This window comes from Zophobas morio, unplaced genomic scaffold (assembly GCF_036711695.1).
Source record: "Zophobas morio isolate AGI-343-1 ecotype UQ-CSIRO unplaced genomic scaffold, CSIRO_AGI_Zmor_V1 ptg000004l, whole genome shotgun sequence".
NCBI lineage: Eukaryota > Metazoa > Arthropoda > Insecta > Coleoptera > Tenebrionidae > Zophobas > Zophobas morio.
This window is the reverse complement of record NW_026972109.1, coordinates 4,435,156-4,457,270: the sequence shown is the minus strand read 5'-3', so window position 1 is coordinate 4,457,270 and position 22,115 is coordinate 4,435,156. Positions and strand designations below refer to the sequence as shown.

The following is a 22,115-nucleotide window of genomic DNA, read 5'->3' as shown; positions in this document are numbered from 1 at the left end:
AATTTAAAAAAACAAATAAATAAAATATTTGTGCAAACCATTACCTGACCGACACATGCACCATAGTTTTTGTCGATATTTCAAAATTAAATAATTCCGCCGTGTTTTCAGAATTTACGTGCGGTAAAATTCAATCCCGGTTTTTTTGATCAGTCCAAAAATAAAGCAGACGAGTTAATTATGTTAGATTCACGAATGTGATCGCGTTTTTTGATAGACTACTTTCTTCAGGCAATGACGTAGATGCGGTCCACTGGATAAATACTTTACCGTTAAAATTTTAGTGTAGGTCAATTTCTAGGTCATGTTGTTATTTTTCAAACGTTAAGTTCGGCGATAAAAAATTAATTCATCGACTTCACGTAATCCGGAGAAAGGTGGGTTATTGTAATTAAATGGCATCTTCAATGCAAATATAGGATTTTTTTTCATCTTAATTGATTTTTTTTGGAAGATTTAGGTTTTTTTTTTGGAGGCTTTAACGGAATTTGAGTGTCGTTAAGTTTTTGTAAATGTTTTTTGTCACCAAAAATTAGTGTTACGTGGGGAAAAGTTAGCTCTTTTATTTAATGGTGTATTTAAATAATCATATGGAAAAACCTGCCGAAAATTTTCGATAAACAAAGAAAAAATTAATTGCGATCAAAAAAATTGGCGTTGTATTCTCTTTAGAACGGATATGTCTGAAGAAATTATCAAGGTCGAGCGGACATAGCAATGTTTGGTAGTTTTCCCACAATCAAAAAACTCGTTAGAGAACAGGTCGTCTGCAACGTGCCGTGCGGAAACTGCCGTATTTCTTTGAAAAGCGGGTCATCAATGGATCTCCGCCTTCACGAAGTCTTACTTAATGGTCATCTTGACCATGCGGTAACACACATGTCACAGGATACAGAATTTAGGTAATGAGTCTGCTGTCAAAATCAACAACATGTTTCAAAATGCATTTTCCAGTTTATTTAAATTTCAAGATTCTTAAGTATATACAAAAATACTATACAACTTTAAAACCTAAAGAAACGCGTAATTATGTATTATATACAATGATAATAAACGACATTTAGTACAGTAATACAATTACATTGTTTGAAACTGGAAAAAACGCAGAATAGAGAGCCGCGACGGTGTATTACGATTTGTATTATTGCAACTCTCTTGGAAACTTCGCTCAACTTCCACAAGTCGTTAAGTACAAACAACCGGCAACGATTTTATGCGACTTTTAACAATAAGCTAAAGCTACTAGAACTGTGATAAAACTTGAGGCACTAATGGCTCGAAAACGAACTAAAATACACCTTAAGCATGTGACACAATGTAAAAATGGTCCCTGCAGCCATAAACCGTAAGAATTACACATCCATCCTCACACAAAAAAATCAACCGAGGAAAGAAACAACAACACATAAAATTTGCAGTATCTAATAAATAATGTATAATTAAACAAGTAAATACAAAAATTTTGTACCCAGAATTTGATAGCGTAACAGGTTAAATTTAGTCGAGCTTCTTCGACTCGCGCTGCACTATGAAGCCGTTCGTGCTGCCATTCGAATAGTACGCTTTGTACGAGTCCGAGTACTCGCTCTTGATGTAAGTGTTGTTGAGAGTACCGTTGCTGTCGGACTTTTTGATTGTACCATTTTGAGACTTCTCGTCTTCGAGGACAGGCTGGAAAAAACAAATAGGAAAAAAGCGACTCGTGCCGGTCGACGTACCATGCAAGCTCCGGTGTTTCTATTCTTCACAGCCGATTTATCGTTGGTGTATTTCACTTTGTAGAAGTCCGAAAACAAGAATAAGAACAAGACGCCGTGGAGCGCGATCCAGATCATGAACCCTTTGGGGTAGTTACACTCGGTGAAGAGGAGCTGGAATTGATGTGCGAAAATGGCGACGAATTGCACCTGAAAAATTAACCTAGTTACAAGTTTTTTTTATTTAATTTGTTACCATTTGGAAAGTAGTGAGATACTTCTTCCACCAAATGTACTTCTGGTATTCAGGACCCATTGCTGATACCATGTAGTAAAAGTACATGACAATATGTACAAAAGTGTTGAGCAAAGCGAAGAAGGTACTGTGACCCCCTAAAAAATTATTAGAAAATGCAGCCGATATAGTGTGGGGTTTTTTTCACCTGGTGCGAATTTCATCCCCATCCAGACGGAGAATGGCATGCAACCGTGATGAATGACGTGAAGTGTAGACACGTGACTATTTTTCTTGCGTAAAATGAAAAATAAAGTGTCGAAAAATTCTGTGAATTTGGAAAAATAATACCACCAGCACGTTCTAGCCATCTGTAAATAATTCAATGTAGTATTAGTAGAACCCTAGTAAAACGGAGTTCAATTTTAATTTTAAAAAACGTAGATGGTAATTTTCAAGACGTAATAAGATTTAAACGCGCGCTAAATACATCCGCACATTGTTTCTTCTTATGTCATTCGACGAAGTCGGTTCCCACAATTGAAAGACCTCATGAAATCGCTTTCAGTGCTAAATTTTTAACCGCTTACTTAATAATTTATAACTGACTTATTGTTGTGTTATAAGTGCGCAATTAGTAATTTAAGAAGGGTGACCCTTAAGTAAATTTTTGGGTTGGCAATTCTGAATTATTGGCACCAATGTTCACAAAAACCAAGTGGTGGCCCAAAATATGCACCTTTTATAGAGTAATGTGGAAATAAAATAATACATAATAAATTAATAATACGATTGAAAAATTAAAAATCGAGAAAAACATCAAAAAATAGCAAAATTTTGAAAAATCCAGAAAACCTGGAAATCAAAACATTAAACAATTCTGAAATTGAAAAATGGAAAAAACTAAAAATCATGAAATCGAAAAATCTAAAATATAAAAAACCGAAAAATTTAATGGAAAAACTGAAAACTGAAAAATTGAAACATGGTAAAATCGAAATATCAAAAGATCGAGAAATCGAAACATTAAAAATGAAAAATCAAAAATTAAAAATTCGAAAAATGGAAGAATGAAAAATCGAGAAATTAAAACATCAAAAATGGCAAAATTTTGAAAAATCTAGAAATCGGGAAGATGAAAAGTCGAAAAATCAAAAAATCGATTAATCGAAAAATTGAAAAACTGGAAAATCGAACAACCGAGAAGCTGAAGTATCAAAAAATTGCAAGATTTTGAAAAATTGAAAAGTGAAAAATAAAAAAATGGAAACGTCGGAATACCAAATAATCGGAAAAGTAAAAAAATCGAAATATTATACAATGAAAATGGGAAAAATCCGGAAATTGAAAAAATTCCAAAAATTGAAATGTTGAAAACCTGGAAAGTTGAGAAACCGGAAACTCGAAAAATTGAAATATGTACATATGTATTAAAAAAATTTAATCTGGAAATCAAAACATCAAACAATCGTAATATCGAAAAATTAAAAAGTGAAAAATCTACAATTAAAAATTCAAAAAACAGAAAAATGGAAAAACTGAAAAATCGAAACATCAAAAATAGCAAAATTTTGAAAAATCCAGAAATCGACAAATTGAAAAATTGAAAAATCCCAAAATTGAGAAGTCGAAAAATTTAAAAATTGAGAAATTGGAAAGTTGAAAAATCGAAAATTCAAAGAATCAGAAAAGTTAAAAATTGAATAATGAAAATATCGAAAAACTGAAAAATGGAAGAACTGAAAAATCGAGAAATTAAAACATCAAAAGATGGCAAAATTTTGAAAAATCTAGAAATCGGAAAGATGAAAAGTTGAAAAACTGAAAAATCGAAGAACCGGGAAATTGAAATATCAAAAAATTGCAAGATTTTGAAAAATTGAAAAGTAAAAAATAAAAAAATGGAAAAGTCGGAAAATCAAAAAATCGGAAAAGTAAAAAAATCGAAAGATAGGGCAATCAAAAATTCTAAAATTCAAAACATTATACAACGAAAATATTGAAAAATGGAAAAATCCGGAAATTGAAAAATTCCCAAAATTGAAATGTTGAAAAACTGAAAAAACGAAAACCTGGAAAGTCGAGAAATTGGAAACTCGAAAAATTTAAATGCATATTAACACTTAAATCTGGAAATCAAAACATCAAACAATCGTAATATCGAAAAATGGAAAAATGTAAAAAACTTTGAATCGGCAAATGGAAAAATCGAAACATCAAACGATAGAGACATCGAAACATTAAAAAGTGAAAAATCTACAATTACAAAATTCAAAAAACAGAAAAATGGAAAAACTGAAAAATCGAAACATTAAAAAATAGCAAAATTTTGAAAAATCCTGAAATCGACAAATTGGAAAATTGAAAAACTGAAAAATTTAAAAATTGAGAAATCGAAAAATTAAAAAATTGAGAAATTGGAAAGTTGAAAAATCGAAAATTCAAAAAATCGGAAAAGTCAAAAAGTGAATAATGAAAATATCGAAAAATTGAAAAATGGAAGAACTGAAAAATCGAGAAATTAAAACATCAAAAGATGGTAAAATTTTGAAAAATCTAGAAATCGGGAAGATGAAAAGTTGAAAACTGAAAAATCGAAGAACCGGGAAATTGAAATATCAAAAAATTTCAAGATTTTGAAAAATTAAAAAGTAAAAAATAAAAAAATGGTAAAGTCGGAAAATCAACAAATCGGAAAAGTAAAAAAATCGAAAGATCGGGCAATCAAAAATTCTAAAATTCAAAAAATTATACAACGAAAATATTGAAAAATGGAAAAATCCAGAAATTGAAAAATTCCCAAAATTGAAATGTTGAAAACCTGGAAAAACGAAAACCTGGAAAGTCGAGAAATCGGAAACTAGAAAAATTTAAATGTTTATTAAAAAACATTTAAATCTGGAAATCAAAACATCAAACGATCGTAATATCGAAAAATGGAAAAATGTAAAAAACTATAAATCGTGAAATGGAAAAATTGAACATGGTAAAATTGAAACATCAAAAGATCGAGAAATCGAAACATTAAAAAGTGAAAAATCTACAATTAAAAATTCGAAAAACAGAAAAATGGAAAAACTGAAAAATCCCAAAATTGAGAAATCGAAAAATTTAAGAATTGAAAAATCGGAAAGCTGAAAAATCGAAAATTCAAAAAATCGGAAAAGTCAAAAATCGGATAATGAAACTATCGAAAAATTGAAAAATCGAGAAATTGAAAAATTCTCAAAATTGAAATCTTGAAAAATTGTGAAAACGAAAGCCTGCAAAGTCGAGAAATCGAAAACTCGAAAAATTGAAATACATATTAAAAAAAAATTAAATTTGGAAGTCAAAACATCAAAAAATCGTAAAATTGAACAATGGAAAAATGTAAAATTTAAAAAATTGAAAAAATCGAAAATCTGAAAACGAAGAAATTGAAAAATTCAAAAACCGAAAAACTGAAATTGAAAAATTGAAACATGGCAAAGTCGAAACATCGCAAGATCGAGAAATCGAGAAGTCGAAAAATCGAAAAATTCAAAAATCTAAAATCGAGATCTCGAAACATTTCACAGTGAAAAATCTAAAATTAAAAATTCGAAAAATTAAAATATCGAAAAAGGAAAAATTGAGTAATCAAATATCAAAAAATAGCAAAATTTTGAAAAATTCAGAAATCGCAAAGATGAAAATTCGAAAAGTCTAATAATCAAAAATCGATTAATCGAGAAATTGAAAAATTGCAAAATCGAAGGAACCAAAAACCAAAATTGAAAAATCGAAAATCAAACATTTTAAAAATCGAAAAATTAAAAAATTTAAAATCCATAGATCGAGAAATCGCAACATTAAAAAGAGAAAAATCTAAAATTAAAAATTCGAAAAACAGAAAAATGGAAGGACTGAAAAATCGAGAAATCGAAATATGCACGTAAAATTTAAAAAATTGAAAAATTAATATATAGAAAAATAAAAAATCGAATAATCAAAACTTCAAAATTTTTAAAAATTCAGAAATCGGAAAGATGGGAAGCCGAAAAGTCTGAAAATCAAAAAATTGATCGATCGAGAAACTGCAAAATTGAAGAACTGAGAAATCGAACAATTTAAAAATTGAGAAATCGGAAAGTTGAAAAATCAAAACATTGAACAATGAAAATAGCGAAAATTTGAAAAATCCAGAAATTGAAAAATTCCCAATATTGGAATGTTGAAAAATGAAATGAAACCTGAAAAGTCGAGAATTCGAAAAAATTAAACACAATATTAAAACAATTTAAATCTGGAAGTCAAAACATCAAAAAATCGTAAAATCAAAAATGGAATGTAAAATTAAAAAAATTGAAAAACTGAAAACGGAGACATTGAAAAATTCCAAAACTGAAATGTCGAAAAACTGAAAAACCCAAAAAACTGAAGTTAAAAAATTGAAACATGGCAAAATCAAAACATCAAAATATCGAGAAATCGAAAAATTTTAAAAATCGAAAAATTGAAAAACCGAAAAATCCGAAGGCGAGAGCGAAGACAAAAAATCGAAATCGATTAGTCGAAAAATTGAAAAACCAAAAAATTTAAAAATCGCAGAATTGAAAAATCGAAAAATCAAGGATTTTAAAATCGAAAAACTGAACAGCCAAAAATTCAAAGATGAAAAAGCGGAAAATCCAAAGAACGAGGAACCGAAACATCAAAAAGTAAAACATCTAAATTTGAAAATTCGAAAAATCGAAAAATCCAAAAACAAAATCGAGAAATTGAAAAATCCCAAAACTGAAATGTCGAAAAATCTAAACAAACTGAAATCGAAACACCAGAAGATCGAGAAATCGAGAAGTCGAAAAATCGGAAACTTAAAAAAATTGAAACACTAGAAAAATCCAAAGGCGAAAAGGCGAAGAATCCGAAGATCGAGAAATTGAAACATCAAAAAGTGAAAAATGAAAATATCTAAAATGAAAAGAATTGAAAAATTAAAATATCGGAAAATGACAAATCGAGAAATCAAAACATCAAAAAAACATCGCAAAATTTTCAAAAATCGAAAAAGAAAAAATCAAAAACCTAAATATGTATTGAAAAATCGGAATATTGAAAAACCTTAAAATCAAAAATTCCAAAACAGAATCATCGAAAACTTGAGAAATCGAAAAGTCGATTAATCGAGAAATTGAAAATTCAAAAAATTTTAAACTAGCAAAATTGAAAAGCCGAAAAATCAAAAGATAGAGAAATCGAAACATCAAAAAATGAAAAATCTAAATTTATAAATTCGAAAAATTAAAGAATCGAAAAACAAAATCGAGAAATTGAAACAAGCCGAAATCGCAACACAATAAGATCGAGAAGTCGAAAAATCTAAAAATTGAAAACTTGAAAACTGGAAACACTAGAAATACAAAGAACTGAAAAACCGAAAAATTGAAAAATCGAAAAATCAAAAATTTTAAAAAACGAAAAATTGAAAAATCTTAAGGCGAGAAAGCGAAGAATCGAAAATCGACAAATCGAAACATCAAAAAGTGAAAAATTTAAAATTGGAAGTTCAAAAAATTTAAAGAAAGAAATCTCGAAATCGAAAAATTAAAATATCGAGAAATCAAGAAAATCGCAACACTTTGAAAAATTGAAAAAAAAATCTCAAAATAAAAAATTCTAAAACAGAAACATCGAAAACTTGAGAAATCGAAAAGACGGAACATCGAAAAGCCGATTAATCGAGAAATTAAAAAATCCAAAAATTTCAAAATCGCAATTGAAAACCGAAAGATCAAAAATTTTGAAAATCGAAAAATTGAAAAACCGAAAAATCTAAAGGCGAGAAAGCGAAGAATCAAAAGAACGTGAAATCAAAATAGCAAAAATTGAAAAATCTAAATTTAAAATTTCGAAAACTGGGAAATCGGGAAATGGGAATTCCAGAAAATTTTAAAAAACTGAAAAAGAAAAAAAAGTAAAAATACCAAGACTGAGAAATCGAAAAATCGAGAATTTTAAAAATCGTAAAAGTGAAATATCGGAAAAATAAGAAATCAAACAATTGTTATTCAATTTTGTTTTTTTCTAAAAAATTCAACACGCATCATAAACCACAAGTTCAGGTCCGGTCTGGTAATTTTGGATATTATCTATCTAATAATAAAAATCAACAGATAGTGCGGACACACAGATGGAAACTGAGACCTATTTTTTAGTGCTATAGAGGTCTTGAAAGTCGAGAAAACATGAAGGTCAGTTGCCCGACAGACTCGATTACGATTACTCGATTACTTTACTTAGCTTACGAAATACAGTATTAAATTTTGTCGTCATCTTCCCCGAAAAATTTGTGACATCTCAAACAATTATTATTATATAACAGAATTTAATTTAAGAACGTTGAATTTGACATCAGATACGCCATCATAAAATTTTAAATATGTTGCCAACATAACAAAAAATCACATTAATAGTCACCCTGTACTTTTGCAGTTACAAAAAATTACTACTACAAGAATTTTTTTTTGCATCAATTATAAACAAACAGTAAATAAAAATTAAACATAAATAACTCAAAATTCAACAAGTTTCGGCACGACTGATATGGGAAATGAAATTGTGTAATTTATTTCGTAAGTATGTTCATTACAAAAATTCAAGTTCAAGTATACGTTATTAGGTCACTGGGTTAAATGCTACAACTGCAAGAAATATTTAAAATGCAAGTCATTATTATATATGTAGACTCAAGCTCTTAAGCAAACGATAGCAACATCTGTAAAATGTCTGCATTAAAAATAAAAGCGCAAAACTTAAAACATTTACTTTGAAATTGGAGAATGTGACTACGAAATATCAGTCGCACGTTCTTGATTTTAGTCAATCTAAATCTTCAATCTTTATTTCCTGCAGGAAGCCCTGAATACTGCGAGCCGCCAAAGGAGGTCAAAACAGACGAAATAAATAATTTTTATTAGATTATAAAGTGCTACATTTTTACAATCAGTAAATCATAATATAAAAGTTTTACATTCCTGCGTGAAAAATGTGCTTTCTAGGTTTGTCTAGTTCACGTTTAGAATGACAGCTTATAAATCTGCAATGAGTTTTTTACGAGATTTTGCTAAATTCGAACGACTTTAATTTTGACATTAATCACAGCCTTCCTGTTTCATAATTTCAGGAAGACCATATTAGAAACAAATCACGCCTTAACTTTTTAAAATGTCGTTTTTAACATCACCAAAAAACAACCAGGAAGAGTTTTTTTGTAATGACGTCATCAATTTTTGGCGGGAATGAGTGAATACTTAAGCTCATGCATACGAATTAATTAAGTTAGTCCACTTTTTGCCAATAACCACTACTCCTAAACACCTTAATTATCCACTTACACGCAAAGCCATCGGACTATTCGAATAATCGACAGGCTGACACCTGAAGCTGTAACTTCCCCACCATCCGCTCATTAAGTACTGAAAAAAAATGTCCAAATTTGCCATTAGATGCGCTCCACAAACCTCAATGAAGTACATTCTTTTGTTGAACTCACCTCATAAAATATCCATGCGCTGAATAACGTTTGTATAAAATTATAAAAAATTAAAACTTTCCTTAAGTTAAACGGTTTTCTATTTTCCATAAGTTTGGGTCCCAGTACTGTGGAAAAATAGGCGTAAAATAGACAAATCAGCAGCGTCGGAATCGGACTCGCCATCATAGCCCATCCTTTCACCCTCGGATCTGGAAGCAAAATTTTCGTTAGAATCCGAAATTCCAAGAGAAAGCGACACACTTTTAACGTTATATCATAGCAAAATTTCCATTATGGTAACCGATTTTTGGTGACTCGGCATTTACATAATTAACGACTGCTATAATTCGGCAGTTTAGTTTTTCGGATTCCAGAAGATTCGACTTTGGATGCTACTAGTAATAGTAGCGCGATAGAAACGTGAACACCCACCACAATTCTTATTTAGATGATGAGCAAGGTCAATTATATTATAGTTTCGAACAGCAAAAATGTGTCCAAGCGCGAATTAAATCGTCAATTATTTTTTATTTTAAAGAAAACGATAGGCGGGCTGCATTCCAAGCGGCTTTTTAATACTAGTTCCTGTCTAAATACCGACACGTTTACTTTACATTAGCGATTCCATCGATTCTGTTACTGGTGAAATGCTCACTGTCGAATCTGTCCATCATTCTGTGTCTAGTTTATTGTTCGGGTTATATTTTTTACGTCGTTTTTAACAAACGATATTTAAATTTCATGTATCGCTGCCTAATAAAGTGTGTTTGCAAATGCACGGAATAATTGACGAAAACGGGGCTTAATCTCTAGCCGGACATTATCCACTCTATTATCACATTCAAACCAGTTTTATATTGAAGAACACTTCAGAATTAAAAGGTTCATGAAACGAGGAAAGATAATGAAAGTTACCCCTGCGCACTAATAAAGGCACGGTTACACAGCTCGAGTTTGCCAAGTCGCGCTTGACGATTCATAGCAATCAAGTAGACCGCGTTAACAACAACTATAAATTTTGAAGTTTCGTTCTTAAATCTTGAATGATTAGAATATTTTGCTTGCATTAATGTGCTTTCATAAATTGATCATGTACGGTACGCGAGTGAATTTCAATGACGCAAAAGAGACACCAAAGGAAAATGTTATATAAACAACTCTCACCTCTTACAATAAATTAAAACAAATGTTTAAGGAGTGTAATTTATAAACAAAAATAGGTTTGCGGTGGTTTATGCCTTGTGAGCTCAAGGTTAATATCCTCCAAAGAACATTTTCGTTGGCACCTTGTTTCATTCATCGGTTTCTTATTATTTTTTATTTTTTAATTTCGTACGTACATAACAACATAACTAAAAATAAAAAGTGTATTTATGGGACACCTTGCAACAGTCCAGCGTTTACAAACAAATAAATCTGCACAACAACAAATTGTAAAGTAAACATTGGGTTTCGTAACACCAAAACAACGAAAGATTAATAAATAACCAGTCGTTAATAAAAAGTGACAAGTACTATGAACACCTTAAAGTCCATCTTCCTGGACACTAAAATTTACTACCAATCAATAAAACAGCGTCTGTAATAAATTTCAAACCGACTTCAACCAACTTTAATTGTATGTGAAATTTTTTCAAAACACGTAACGTCCATTAAATTTTTCCTTCGACTAAAATCAGTCGGTTCTATAAAACAATATGCAAGAAGTTAGAAAGCATGCACTTCCTGTAAACAAAACAAATTACTTTCACTCTTAATTGAAATTAGTCGGAAAAAGCCCTACGTCGGCACTTTAGTCCAAGAAATTACAGTGTCAGTGTCAGCTATAAAGTGCCAATGTCACTATAATCGCAGCACCAAATTAAATATGTCCCGACCTTTCTTAATTATAAAATATTGCGTAAGAAACCAGACGCATGAACGCATTTACGCATCGCGCCCGAAGAAAGTGAAGTCTAGGCGGCAAAAAGCCAGCCAGCCAATCCAGGTCGAATGATACAAACATCAGATGAAAGTTGAAAATATTGACTCAAACAGGTTGCAGTGTCTTCGGTTTTATGTAACCATTTCTTCGAACGATTGCGGGGAAAATGGATCAAATTACGTAAAATATTCATTTGGTCCGCCTACGGGCTTTTTACTTACCGCCTTTGTCTAGAATGCCGTGGTAGTTATCAAGTGCACTCGTTACGAGGTGGGCCATCTTGTATTCTGAAACAAAAATGGATTTTGTTATGGGTTTGTTTGCAAAGAGGAAAATTGAGCGGGAAACGGCGCCGAGGTCGAATAAGGTCAAATCGATAATTCGACAGGGGAAAAGTGCTTTACTGCATAGATTTTTTCTATGGCGAATGAGTACGTAGTGCAAAATTTTATTTTTCAATCGTTACCTATACACATGATTCAACATCCTTGAAATATCTGATGACAACGCAGACTTTTAATTAGTCTGTCCATAATCTTATTAATACTAGATCAGATATAGTATCTACAAGTGAGAATTTCGTTTCATTAAATTTCTTGACGACATTGACATTTTTTGGTGATTCACCTCAGTCTGGATTACAATTTTGTGCGAAACCTAATTCCTCTAACCTCACGAATGTTTCACTCTCGCAATTCGCTCGGCCATAAATAGCTACTAAACCTAGATTGGCGCACATGTGCGATCGTGCCATATTTTGACAAAATGCAGATGTTAAATGAGCGAAACTAGTTTTACAAAAGTGTAACAATACGGAAATTGTGACGGCGGAAGTGGTGCTTGTTTCGACCCTCACTCTTACGTAATTACCTTTTACTGCAAAAGTTCAACTAAGTTTGTAATCAAAATTTAATTACGAGATGGATTTAGTCGTTTATTAGTCCTGGTATCCTTGGAGGCGCTGATATCCTTCCATTTCGCTTGGAGGTACTTCCTGAATAAATTCTGTTTTCTTCGAACGAATATTAATCAATGATCAGTTCAATCCAAGTACAAATTGATTTTTATTGTTGCATAACAGCGATTTTGATAAATAACAACAACAGAGTACCACTCAAGTACCGTTGACAATTTCGAGTGCGTAAATATTCGTCTGATTGTACCAAATCTCGGAATTATGAAATCAAAGCGTTTTTAAAATATGATGTATGCATGAGTAATATTATCTTATTTATATTAAATACTTACGTAAAATTTAATTTTCTGTAAATTTTGTACAAATATGTGTAGCAATTCCAGCGTATTTGCTACAAGCACACACCTGTCTGAAACAATCAATAGAAACTTTGGATGTTTAATTTCATAATTACTTTTCGCAGTAAATTTCGAACGCGCTTTGACGTTTTTAAAACGGAGGTTTCAACCTGGAAACAAATTTACTTTGCATCGTAAATACGTTCTTTGCTAAGACAAATAATTTTGAGTGAATCACTGAAAAACAGCTTTACGTAACTTATATTTAAAATGGAGACACTTTACGTGTGGGGATTTCCTGTTTGCAGGGTAAATTTGCGCCTGCAAAGGAAAACAGGGTTATTATAATGCTAACAGGTTTTGCAAAGTCTTACCTTGTAAAAAAGTGTAACTTTTAACAAAAATGTGACAAGTCGTTGACAAAAAAATACAACAAATATCATTATTGACGTGACTTTGCGTGAAAACCTTGTCAGTCTAATCTTCCTACTAAATAAAATAAACAATTTGTTTAATTAAATTTTTTCAAGATTTTAACGTAGTTGAAAATACGGAACTAATTTAAATCGCCTAGTCATGCTATTTAAAAAGTGAATTGCAACGCCAAATCGGAAGCGAATTCTTAACCTATTTACCACTTCGACCCCTATTGTACTCAAATTGAGTGTCAGAAGGTCAACTTGCTAGAAATTATCCAAACAAGCAAAATAAAATTTCTAGTTTTTTACATTCTTGTTAACCCTGAGCCGCGAAAATTTTCCAACTCCTAACACGTTTCAAACGCGAAATGCTTAATTTTTATCCGAGTTGCGTACGTAACACAATGGAGGTCACTATTTCGTATTACAGTTAATACCTTTATCAAAAATATCCTCTGTTATCAGATAAACCGTTGATTCACTCTCTACGTATGCACGAAAATCATCACCCGAATTATTCGAACTCAGGGAAACGTCCTTCTTCGAATGTTTAATCATCAATCACAGTCGAAATTATTCCAACCACGAGGAACCAAGTGCGTTTCCGCGATAATTACGAGTTAAACAAAAAATTTTAAATGACGGGTCAATGAATACGCATGATTTCCTTTATTTTAGCATGAAGACCACGTCCACGACGTATTCAGGTCGTTACCTAAAATGTTGAGTGTTCGCAAAGTCACAACGGTGTTCGCTGACAAACACTGCAGAACTGTCGGAACTATTTAACATTTTTTGCTTTATCGAAAACCAAAAAAAATTATGACGCGATTATATAATTAATACATTTCCATTTACATAATGTTTTGAAATTTTAATTAGGGAGAAATGTGTACAGCGACGTCTTGGCGAGGTCAAAAAACATTTTTTTCTATATATTTGTATTCGATTAATATGCATTGTTAATATTTATTAACGTATTTACGTGTAGACATTATTATGTACAAGACGCAGTAACACTTTTCAGGAAAAAAATGTTTTGATGTTATAGCGTATAAAGATGAAGTTGGCCACGGGCAGATTCCGTTTACCGCCAACGCCAAACTAAAACATTATTTTGACGTCAAGGAGCGACGTTTGTTGTTTTGTTTGCACTAAAGGAAGATTAGTAACGGGATAAAGTTAGAATTCGCGCAATCTGTTGGATACCGTGCTGGAAGTTCGTCTGGCGAAGAGAACGTAATCAAGATTAACGAGGAGCTTAAAAAATGTTTGTGCTCATGGTGGCCTCAATCGAAGAAATCGAATGGTCAACACTATAATGAAATTGTAATCAAGGTGATGTTGATCACCATGCAAGAGATGTTTTAGTTGATTTAACCAATCAACGAATAATCTGGTTATCGGCCAAGTGCGGTAAACAAAGTGCCAAATTATAAAAACACTACAAGCGTTTAGTGTAATGATGGGGAGGATAACGTTTAAGAACTTTGTGGTCAGTAGGTAACGAATGTTTTATTGCATTTGTGTCGTAGATCTTTACTGTTTTTTTTTTTAATAAAAAATGTTTTCTTGTGACGTAAGAACACAATATGGTATGCATAACTGAAAATAGTGGAACGAATGCTGGGTAAAGAATGTCAGCATTTGCCGCCTTGTTGAAACTGGAATTAATCGAACCGATTATTAAATTTATTATGGTTTAAATGCTGAATGATATTACGAAGGCCAGCGACAAGTTTGGACAAATTTAAACCTCTTGTGGCATTCGAGTGTGACCGACAATTCTCGGCTTGTTTTTTTCTTAATGTACATAGTATTCTTTGAACAACACGACACTCAAAAACATGTTTTTTATTTCTTGTAGAGAAATAAGGATTTTGCAATTAAGCTCCGCCCCCTTGACTCACTACGAATAAAAATATCGTCACAATTGAGATAGGGCGGGTGGGCGGGGTTTATATTTTGACTTTTTTGTAACATGTGTATTGTGTAGTCATCTTTTCACAACAAGAAACTTAAAACATGTTTAAAGTGGTAAATTTGTATAGGGAAATATCGATTTTGTAATTACGCTCCGCCCCTCAGTCTGACAACGAATGAAAAATAAGGATTTTACAATTAACCTCGACCTCTCGATTTACGACGAATAAAAAAAATCATCAAAATTAAAATAGGGTGGGCGGGCCGGGCTTATATTTTGCCTTTTTCTTCTTAATATACACACACATCTTTTCACAACAAGCAACTTAGAACATGGTTAAAATAGTACATTTTAATTTATAATTATTACATTACTATATCGATTTTGCAATTAAGCTCCGCCTCATAATTGCAAAATCCATATTTCCTTACGCAAATTTTCCATTTTAAACATGTTTTGAAAAGAAGTGTACACATATTAAAACAACAGGGCAAAATATAAGCCCGCCCACCCACCCGCCTTATCTCAATTGTAATGATTTTTTTTACTTGCTGTGAACCAAGGGGGAGGAACTTAACTGCAAAATACTTATTTCTTTACAAGAAATTCAAAACATGTTTTTGAGTATCGTGTTGTCCAAAGAATACTATATATATTAAGAAAAAAAGGCTAAATATAAACCCCGCCCGCCCACCTCATCTCTATTGTGATGATTTTTTTTTTCTTAGAAACTTAAAACACGTTTATATTGGTAATTTTTTGTAAGGAAATAAGGAATTTACAGTTAAGCTCCGCCCCCTTGGCTCACGACGAAAAAAAATCATCACAATCGAGATAGGGCGGGTGGGTGGGGCTACATTTTGCCTTTTTTTTTTTCTTAATATACATAGCCATCTTTTTACAACAACAATATATATTTTGCTTTGTTTCCTAATATACGTAAAGTCGTCTTTTCAGAACAAGAAACTTAAAACATATTTAAAATGGTAAATTCTTGTACACAAATATGAATCTTAAAATTAAGCCCCGCCCTTTGATTTGACAACGAATGAAAAATTCATCACAATTGAGAATTGAGATCGGGGCGGGTCTGGGTGGCACTTAATCTTTGGATTTATTTTTTTCTTAATATACATAGTATTATTTGAACACCACGATACTCAAAACATGTTCGTCGGGGAAGAAGGATTTTGCAGTTAAGCTCCGCCCCCTTGGCTCACGACGAATAAAAAAAATCATGACAATTGAGATAGGGCGGGTGGGCGGGCCTGCCTACATTTTGCCCTTTTTTCTTAATATGTGTAGTCTTCTTTTCACAACAAGAAACTTAAAACATGTTTAAAATGGTAAATTTGTATAAGGAAATATATATTTTGCATGTATAACACGATTCCTTAAGAACATATCTCACATGGTAATTTCTCGTAGAAAAAATCAGGATTTTGCAATTAAGCTCCACCCCTCAGCTTACGACGAATAAAAAAAATCATCAGAATTGAAATAGGGCGGGTGTGTGGGGCTGATATTTTGCCTTTTTCTTCTCTTAATATACATTTTCATTTTTTCACAACAAGAAACTTTGAACATTATTAAAATGGTACATTTTTGCAAGGAAATATCGACTTTACAATTATGGGGCGGAGCCTAATTGCAAAATCGATATTTCCTTATACAGATTTTCCATTTTAAACATGTTTTAACTTTCCTGATATGAAAAGAAGTCTACACATATTAAAACAAAAAGGCAAAATATAAGCCCGCCCACCCGCCCGATCTCGATTGTGATGATTTTTTTTTATTCGCCGTGAATCAAGAGGGAGGAACTTAACTGCAAAACAGTTATTTCTTCACAAAAAATTAAAAGTTTCATAAAGTGAAAAAAAGTCTGCACACATTAAAACAAAAAGGCAAAATATAAGCCCGCCCGCCCGCCCTATCTCGATTGTGATGATTTTTTTATTCGCCGTGAATCAAGAGGGCGGAACTTAACTGCAAAATACTTATTTCTTCACAAAAAATTAAAAACATATTTTTGAGTATCGTGTTGTTCAAAGCATACTATATATATTTAGAAAAAAAAGGCAAAATATAAACCCCGCCCACCCACTCCATCTCATTTGTAATGATTTTTTTTATTCTTAGAAACTTAAAACAGGTTTACAATATGTAGTAAATTTTTGTAAGGAAATATGGATTTTACAATCAAATTCCGCTCGTTTGGCTCGCGACGATTAAAAGAAAATCATCACAATTGAGAGGGGGTGGGTGGGCGGGGCTTATATTTTGCCTTTTTCTTAATATACGTATTGTAGTCTTTTTAGAACAAGAAACTTAAAACATGTTTTTAATTTTTCGTCGAGGAATAAGGATTTTGCAGTTAAGCTCCGCCCTCTTGGCTCACGATGAATAAAAAAAAATCATCACAATTGAGATAGGGCGGGTGGGCGGGCCTGCCTACACTTTACCTTTTTTCTTAATATGTGTAGCCATCTTTTCACAACACGAAACTTAGAACATGTATAAAATGATAAATTTGTAATATCGATTTTGCATGTATAACACGATTACTTAAGAACATATTTCACATGGTAATTTCTCGTAGAAAAAATCAGGAGTTTGCAATTAAGCTCCACCCCTCAGCTTACGACGAATAAAAAAAATCATCAGAATTGAGATAGGGCGGGTGGGTGGGGCTCATATTTCGCCTTTTTGTCTTAATATACATAGCCATCTTTTCTCAACAAGAAACTTAGAACACGGTACATTTTTGCAAAGAAATATGGATTTTACAATGGTGGGGCGGAGCCTAATTGCAAAATCGATATTTCCTTATACAAATTTTCCATTTTAAACATGTTTTAAGTTTCCTGATGTGAAAAGAAGTCTACACATATTAAAACAAAAAGTCAAAATGTAAGCCCGCCCACCCGCCCTATCTCCATTGTGATGATTTTTTTATTCGCCGTGAATCAAGAGGGCGGAACTTAACAGCAAAATATTTATTTCTTCACAAAAAATTAAAAACATGTTTTTGAGTATCGCGTTGTTCAAAGAATACTATGTATATTAAGAAAAAAAGGCAAAATATAAACCCCGCCCACCCACTCCATCTCATTTGTGATGATGTTTTTTATTCTTAGAAACTTAGAACAGGTTTACAATATTAGTAATTTTTGTAACGAAATATCGATTTTGTAATTAAATTCCGCTCGTTTGGCTCTCGAGGATTAAAAGGAAATCATCACAATTGAGAGAGGGTGGGTGGGCGGGGCTTATATTTTGCCTTTTTTCTTAATATACGTATAGTCGTGTTTTCAGAACAAGAAACTTAAAACATGTTTAAAATGGTAAATTCTTGTAGACAATTAAGCCCCGCCTCTTTATCTGACAACGAATGAAAAATTCATCACAATTGAGAATTGAGATCAGGGCGGGTATGGGTGGGGCCTAATCTTTGACTTTATTTTTTCTTAATATAGGTAGTATTCTTTGAATAACACGATCCTCAAAAACATGTTTTTAATTTCTCGTACAGAAATAAGGATTTTGCAGTTAAGCTCCGCCTTCTTGGTTCACGACAAATAAAAAAATCATCACAATTGAGACAGGGTGGGTGGGCGGGTCTACATTTTTCTTTTTATTCTTAATATGTGTAGACTTATTTCGACAACAGGAAACGTAAAACATGTCTAAAATGGTAAAAACAATTTGCAGCTCTAAAAGTAACGTTAGCGGAAACAGCAACTGCAACGGGAACTTTAACGTGTGTTTTTTTTCCTCATTTTAGATATCTTTATATCCGTCAATAAAAAGGGTTAGAGAATCATGGCCAAGGTATTTGTATATACAACTTTTTATCACGATTGACGACGAATGACAGTGGATTTTTAGAGCCTATTTATTTTAAATATACAGTATTTAAAGTCAATTTTTGTAAGTGCCAATGAAGTTATCAATCGAGTCGTAGATAACACATGCAAAGTTAACACCTTATTTGTTATTCACACTGGAAAAATTGAATTATGCACTTGCAGAAAATTTAAAACAATGTCAAACAACAATAGTATTTTTATTAATACACGGGTCAATCACGAATTATTCGTACGTAAAAGTGACTGTCACAATTTTTTTTTTTTTTTTTGGACAACCGGCAGCCGAACATTGAGGTTAGGACCGCGCCACAGCCACCTCGATCCCGTAAATTAACCAACCCCCATTCAAGAACCCTAAATTGGACCACCGTGTACCGGAATGCAAGTGCGGCCAGTCCGGTCAGGCTCCGGCGCCCACTAACGACTTCTCGTGACGGCACCTAACCTCACACCCAACTGTCAAACGCCTTTTGGTAAATGGGTCGATCGCGTAAAATGGGCCACCCGAAGGGTGTGTCAATTAGCGAAAATCGCCACACCGTCCACAGCACACTCACCTGTTTTAAAGCTCGCGATAAAACTCCTCGAAACCGTTCCCCACTGCACCGACGGACTTTTCCGGGTTTTCACAAGCACACTGTAACTTTAAACCGGCGTGGTTCGGCCTTAACGGAAGAGTTTGGTTTGCAGTGATTTTGCGGGCGGTTATCACTGGTCTGAACACATCGTTGGTTTTTGATGGTTTTTTGTCGATTTTCGAGATAGGCGTGCCGAGGAACGACGAACACTGAGTCTCTCTCCGCCGTCTGACTCGCCTATTATCTTCTGGCTGGGGTTGGATTCGACGATGGTAGCGGTTATATATAGCGGGGAGTTCGTGCGTCAACGATCTTTACCGATGCGAGGTGATAAAGCTGCATTCACATGGTGGAAGTGCAGGACCGGATCGGAAATGAGGCGGCCCGGGGGGAGTGACGCGGCTGTAAGCGCCTATCAGAGCCTGATAATGGGTTTTTTGGAAATGTGTGAAAATATTCCAAATTGTACAGGGAAAATTGGCTGAGTAATGGAGTCGTACAGAGCGATGATGGACTAAATTAAAAATAAAATCTTCGACTAATAAAAAATTACGACTAGTATTAAAGTCGCAAACGAAACTTACTTACATAATTTATTAATCGAGTCATCCTTGGCGGTTTAACCACAGTGATAAACGTCACAAAATGACAAATGTAGTAATGTAGTAGATACAAACATGGCGAACACTGTTTAATAAAATTTTTAACGAGTAATACATAAATTAAATTAAATTACAGTAACTGCCGACAAGTCTCAAGAGCTCAGAGATCAATTATTTTCGAAACTTTGACCAAAGATTCGGTTGCCAAAAAAATTCCTTAACATTGCTATTGTGGCCCTTGCCGAATGCGCTGTAGTTTCGTCTTGTTAAAAATAACCTATTTCCATGCCATCGTCGGCAAATTGTCATTCCAAGCCGTTTGAATCGAGTATACCCACATACCCAGAGATTATCTTCTGTCCATTAGTAAATACGATGTTTCATGGATCCTAGAGTATGAAAAAGTAGGTCCGTTTTCATCCATCCGTCCTTGGAATTTTTTTCATTTACCTTTGCCGTCTAGATTTTGAAAAAAAAATTACTAAGGAGGAATGTTAAAAAAAAAGAAACAAGTTACGTTGTTGATTAAACCGACTTTTCTTGAAATTTTGGCATTTTTTTTTTCCAATATAAAATTGTATTCAAGAAAATTTCGAAGGAAGTATTCTAATAGGGTCCATCGGGAGACTGGTTAGTTTCATGTTTTCTCGACGTTTCATGACTCCAAGAGTACGGAAAAAGTGGTCTTCCGTTTCTGTCTGTCTGTTCTCTGTGTCAATCTTTCCCACCAGCTTTGACATTATCGGCAACTTTATTACAATAGTAAATGTTATTTAAATTTTATAAAATAACATTTGGGTGGAAGTGCATAGTAAAAAATATTTATTGAATTTTCCCGAAGAATACTTTTTTATAAAACATTTTCTCACTTCTTTCAAAATATATTGCAAAATCGGCTTCAAATTCATAATCTACTCGATAAGTGAAGAATTTTGACGTTTTCAAAAAGTTTTTCGGAAATGTTTAGAAATTTTTTGGTCGAATTTCTCGTTTAATTGAATGATATCGCAAAAAGAATTTCAAACGCGAATTATACCAAGAATTCTCTATAGGTTAGCACTCCTTTCCTCTCAAATAGAGCCATTTTGAACAGTTTCAAAAAAAGGTTTTGGGAAATTTTTGGATTTTTTTGTATTGCTCAATTATCGAAAGATGTATCGTAAAAAATACATATTTTAAATTCATTATATGCTATGCTATGTGCTAACAATTTATCCGTTTGAACAAAGCCACTTTTAACATTTAAAAAGAATCGAATTTTTTTGGAAAATATTTTCTCACTTTTCTCGCTTATTTAAAAATATATTTCGAAAAGGACTTCAAATTCCTCATCTGTAGTCAATACTCGATAAGCTAAAAATTGAAAATTTAAAAGAATCTTGGGGGTTCCTGATTTTTTATTTGAATTTTAAAAAATCTTGGGGGTTCTGGCGTTTTTACGAATTTTGTGGTTTTTGATAGAACATTTGGAAATAAACTTGTGGTGTGCCTCGTGCGTTTTTTTTTTGAAAAATTTGACGTTTTTTTTTTTATCTAGAACAATGAAGGTTCCTAGCGGATCCTTTTTTTGTAAAATTTTAAAAGAATCTTGAGGATTCCTGATTTTTCCTTTTTTTTGAAAAGTTGAAACAATCTTGGGGGTTCTTAATATATTTTTTTAATTTGAACGCATTTTGGGGCCCCTAATGGTTTTCTTTTGGAAGATTTTGAAAAATTTTTCGGATTTCTAACGGAAAAAATTTGAAAGAATCATGGCGGCCTCTGGCGGGCTTTTTTTGGAAAACTTGAAAGAATTACGCAGGCCTCCAACAGTTTTTTTTTTTTGAAAATTTAAAAGAATGTTGGGGGTTCCTAATTTCTTATTTGAATTTAAAAAAAAAACTTTTTTTTTTGAAGAATTTGAACGAATTTTGAGGTCCTTTGCAATTTCTTTTTTAGAACATTTTGAAGAAACTTGAGAGCCTCGTGCGTTTTTTTTTTTGAAAAATATGTTAAGAATCTTGTAGATCTCACTTTTTTTTTTAGTGTAAACGAATCTTGGGAGCCTCTGACTTTTTTTTAACAATTCAAAGAATTATGGAGATCGTCGGGGTTTGCTTTATTTTTATAAAA

The 22,115-nt window shown here is 32.5% G+C and overlaps 1 protein-coding gene across 1 annotated transcript; it reads right to left on the bottom strand.

Annotated features, from left to right (window-relative positions):
* Window positions 1-1,406: 1,406 nt before the first annotated feature.
* Window positions 1,407-19,669, bottom strand: LOC135138129 (very long chain fatty acid elongase AAEL008004-like). The gene is made up of 8 exons (XM_064068009.1): window positions 19,381-19,669; window positions 11,576-11,641; window positions 9,449-9,639; window positions 9,291-9,371; window positions 2,141-2,303; window positions 1,954-2,090; window positions 1,719-1,907; window positions 1,407-1,671 (listed from the first exon to the last, which is right to left on the bottom strand). Exons 2-8 carry the CDS (start codon window positions 11,631-11,633, stop codon window positions 1,498-1,500), a joined length of 993 nt encoding a protein of 330 aa, XP_063924079.1. The 5' UTR covers window positions 11,634-11,641; window positions 19,381-19,669; the 3' UTR covers window positions 1,407-1,497.
* Window positions 19,670-22,115: the final 2,446 nt, after the last annotated feature.

Excerpts from the sequence above, each read along its gene's own strand:
- LOC135138129 (XM_064068009.1), bottom strand. The coding sequence starts at position 11,633 with ATGGCCCACCTCGTAACGAGTGCACTTGATAACTACCACGGCATTCTA. Across the intron at positions 2,304-9,290 it reads ATAGTCCGATGGCTTTGCGT|ATGGCTAGAACGTGCTGGTG; the intron begins GTAAGTGGATAA and ends AATTATTTACAG. Across the intron at positions 2,091-2,140 it reads GGGGATGAAATTCGCACCAG|GGGGTCACAGTACCTTCTTC; the intron begins GTGAAAAAAACC and ends ATAATTTTTTAG.